Genomic DNA, 3234 nt, shown 5'->3' with positions numbered 1-3234 from the left:
ATTCTATTCTATTCCTAATTTCTATTCTATTCTATTCTATTCTATTCTATTCCCATTTCCTAAATTCTATTCTATTCTATTCTATTCCCATTTCCTAATTTCTATTCTATTCTATTCTATTCTATTCCATCCCATTCCAGATGTCCTCACCCCATTCTCACCCCTGCAGATGCACAACCAGAACGGGGGGGGAGGGAGGGGGGTCGGGGGGGGAAGTGGCACCACAGCTATGCTGCTGGGTTCTCATTTTCACCACCCCTTGCTTGGCCCAGCCTCCCTCCCTCCCTCGCGGGGTGCGGGTGGGGGCAGAGCTCCCTAAGCGAAAAGCGTCCCTCGCCAGGTTGGACTCGGGTTAAAAAAACAAAAAACAAAAAACCCGGGCAGGCAGGCAGCGCCCCTTCTCCTTGCAACAAGCGAAGGGGCTCTTTTCCACGGAGCTTCGGGAAAAGAGCTGAATAATTCAGGAGAAGGGGCGGGGGGGGGAGGCGGAAAAGCCAAGGCGGGGAGGCAGCAGCAGCGCCGCCGCAAACAGCCACAGCCGCAGCAGCAGCTGCCGGCAGCTGCAAACCTCTTTTTGCAAGAGCGACTCGCGGCTGCCGGCCTGGCTGCCGTCGCCGCCGCAGCTGAAATCCGCCGCAGCCGCAGCTGAAAGCGCGAGCTGGGAGCGGCTCCGCCGAGCCCTCTTTGCAGCATGCTGCCTGGCTGGCGAGCCACTCGCAGCAACTACCAGCCCGGCAGCACCGGCGGCTGCAGCAGCCTCGCTCAGCCCGAAGCAGAGAAGGAGGAGGCGGCTGCGGCTGCAAGGCGGGCACCATGGCCGGCGGGGGCTCCTTCTGGCCGCGGCTGCTGCTGGTGCTGCTGGCGGGGGCGGCGTGCCTGGTGCAGCGCGCCCAGCTGAGGAAGCTGCTCCGCTGCCCGGCCACTTGCAGCTGCACCAAGGAGTCCGTCATCTGCGTGGGCTCGGCCAGCGTGCCGCGGAGCCTCGCCGGAGACATCGGCTCCTTGTAAGTGGCAGGCAGGGCGAGGCAGGGGATGCAAAAGGGGGGGGGGAGAGCAACTTTGCACCCCCACCCCCGCCTGGAGAGGGAGGGGAGGGTGAGGCAGGGGCTGCAAAGGGGGGGGCAGCAGCAACTTTGCACCCCCACCCCCGCGTGGGGAGGGAGGGGAGGGTGAGGCAGGGGCTGCAAAGGGGGGGGGCAGCAACTTTGTACCCCCCACCCTCACCTGGGGAGGGAGGGGAGGGCGAGGCAGGGGCTGCAAAGGGGGCCAGCAACTTTGCACCCCCACCCCCGCGTGGGAAGCAAGGGAGGGGAGGAAGGGGCTGCAAAGGGGGGGCCAGCAACTTTGCACCCCCACCCTCACCTGGAGAGGGAGGGGAGGGTGAGGCAGGGGCTGCAAAGGGGGGGCAGCAACTTTGCACCCCCACCCCCGCGTGGGAAGGCAAAGGAGGGGAGGGGGAGGCTGCAAAGGGGGGGCAGCAACTTTGCACCCCCACCCCCGCCTGGGGAGGGAGGGGAGGGCGAGGCAGGGGCTGCAAAGGGGGGCCCAGCAACTTTGCACCCCCACCCCCACGTGGGAAGGCAAAGGAGGGGAGGGTGAGGCAGGGGCTACAAAGGAGGGATTTGCGCGCGCACACACACACACACACAGAGGATTGGGTCCCCTAGATTCTTCGGCTCCGAAGGGCTTTCCATCTTCCTCTCGCTCAGGTGATGGGGCGGCCAGTGGTGGCGCAGGGCAGCTCCAGGAAAATCCATGCCTGCTCCCAAAGGCCAGGGGCGTTCAAATGTTTCTGTATTTTAGAACTAAAAAGTCCCCTTTTAAGCAAAAAACTTCTAGCTGAAGAAGTTCTCAGCCAAAAAAACCACAATCCTGGGCTGCGTAAACAGAGGCGTGGAATCAAAATCACGGGAAGCATTAGTACCGCTTTAGAAAGCTTAGTGAGGCCACACCTGAAATATACTGCATCCAGGTTTGGTCACCACAAAGTAAAAAAGATGTTGAGACTCTAGAAAGAGTGCAGAGAAGAGCAACAAAGATGATCAGGGGACTGGAGGCTAAAACATACAAGGAACGGTTGCTGGAATCGGGGATGTCTAGTTTAACGAAGAGAAGGACGAGGGGGGACATGATAGCAGAGTTCCAGTATCTCAGGGGCTGCACAAAGAAGAGGGAGTCAAGCTGTTCTCCAAGGCGCCAGAAGGCAGGACAAAAAGCAACGGATGGAAACTAATCAAGTAGAGAAGCAACCTAGAACTAAGGAGAAACTTCCCGACAGTCAGAACAATTAACCAGTGGAACCACCTGCCTCCAGAAGCGGTGAATGCTCCAACAATGGAAGTTTTTAAGAAGAGACTGGACAGCCATTTGTCCGAAATGGTATAGGGTTTCCTGCCTGAGCAGGGGGGTTGGACTAGAAGACCTCCGAGGTCCCTTCCAACTCGTATTATTCCATTATGTGGAGGCCCCAGGCTGGGGAAGTTACAGTAACAAGTCTTGAGTTGGGCTCCTGCTGATTTTTCTCTCCTTCTGTCTCTTTCTAGGAGCCTGGTCAATGGAACTTTTCCCGAAATAAAAGACAGAATGTTTTCTCACCTGCCTTCCTTACAGTTGCTGTAAGTATTAAAAAGGGGGATACGTTTGGGCTGTTCTCGTCACAGCAGGATGAGAAAGGTTTAGACCAGTGTTTCTCAACCTTGACCATTTTAAGGCATGTGGACTTCAATGCTGGCTGTGGAATTCTGGGAGTTGAAGTCCACATGCCTTAAAATGGTCAAAGTTGAGAAACACTGGTTTAGAAGACAATGCTGTCCTTAGGGATATGTGTGTGTGTGTTTGTGTGTGTGTATTTTCCTCCCCCAGTTTTTTATATGTGTGTGTGAGTGTGTCTAATTATATTAAAAATACGAATCCTGGGCAGAGCCATGCAATGAAAGTAAGTAAATTCGAACACCAGGATAATATCAGCACTTGTATTAAACAGTTTTTGGTTTGATATTATCCTGGTGTTTGAATTAGTTACTTTCACTCTGTGCGTGTGTGTGTATACATATACATATATGTATATACATACATACATATATATATGATAAAACCAATAAATATCGATCAACAAGAGGAAAGCAATAAATAGTAAAAAATTTAATGAGCCAAGCTTTCGTTGGGCCCACCCAACATCATCAGGGCTTTAAAAGTTGGCATTTTGACTGCTATACTGCAGTTCTACTTTTTTTA

The 3234-nt window shown here is 54.4% G+C and overlaps 1 protein-coding gene across 1 annotated transcript in view; it reads left to right on the top strand.

Moving 5' to 3' along the window:
* Positions 1-813: 813 nt before the first annotated feature.
* The window catches only part of LGI2 (leucine rich repeat LGI family member 2), a 10187-nt gene continuing 7766 nt past the window's right edge, over positions 814-3234 (top strand). The window contains 2 exon segments of the mRNA XM_015827859.1: positions 814-1004; positions 2544-2619. Of these exon segments, the coding sequence (XP_015683345.1) occupies positions 814-1004; positions 2544-2619 (267 nt within the window).

The sequence above is a fragment of the Protobothrops mucrosquamatus genome, unplaced genomic scaffold (genome assembly GCF_001527695.2).
Source record: "Protobothrops mucrosquamatus isolate PMUCROS unplaced genomic scaffold, P.Mucros_1.0 scaffold4012, whole genome shotgun sequence".
Classification (NCBI taxonomy): Eukaryota; Metazoa; Chordata; class Lepidosauria; order Squamata; family Viperidae; genus Protobothrops; species Protobothrops mucrosquamatus.
This window is presented reverse-complemented; position numbering and strand designations above follow the sequence as displayed.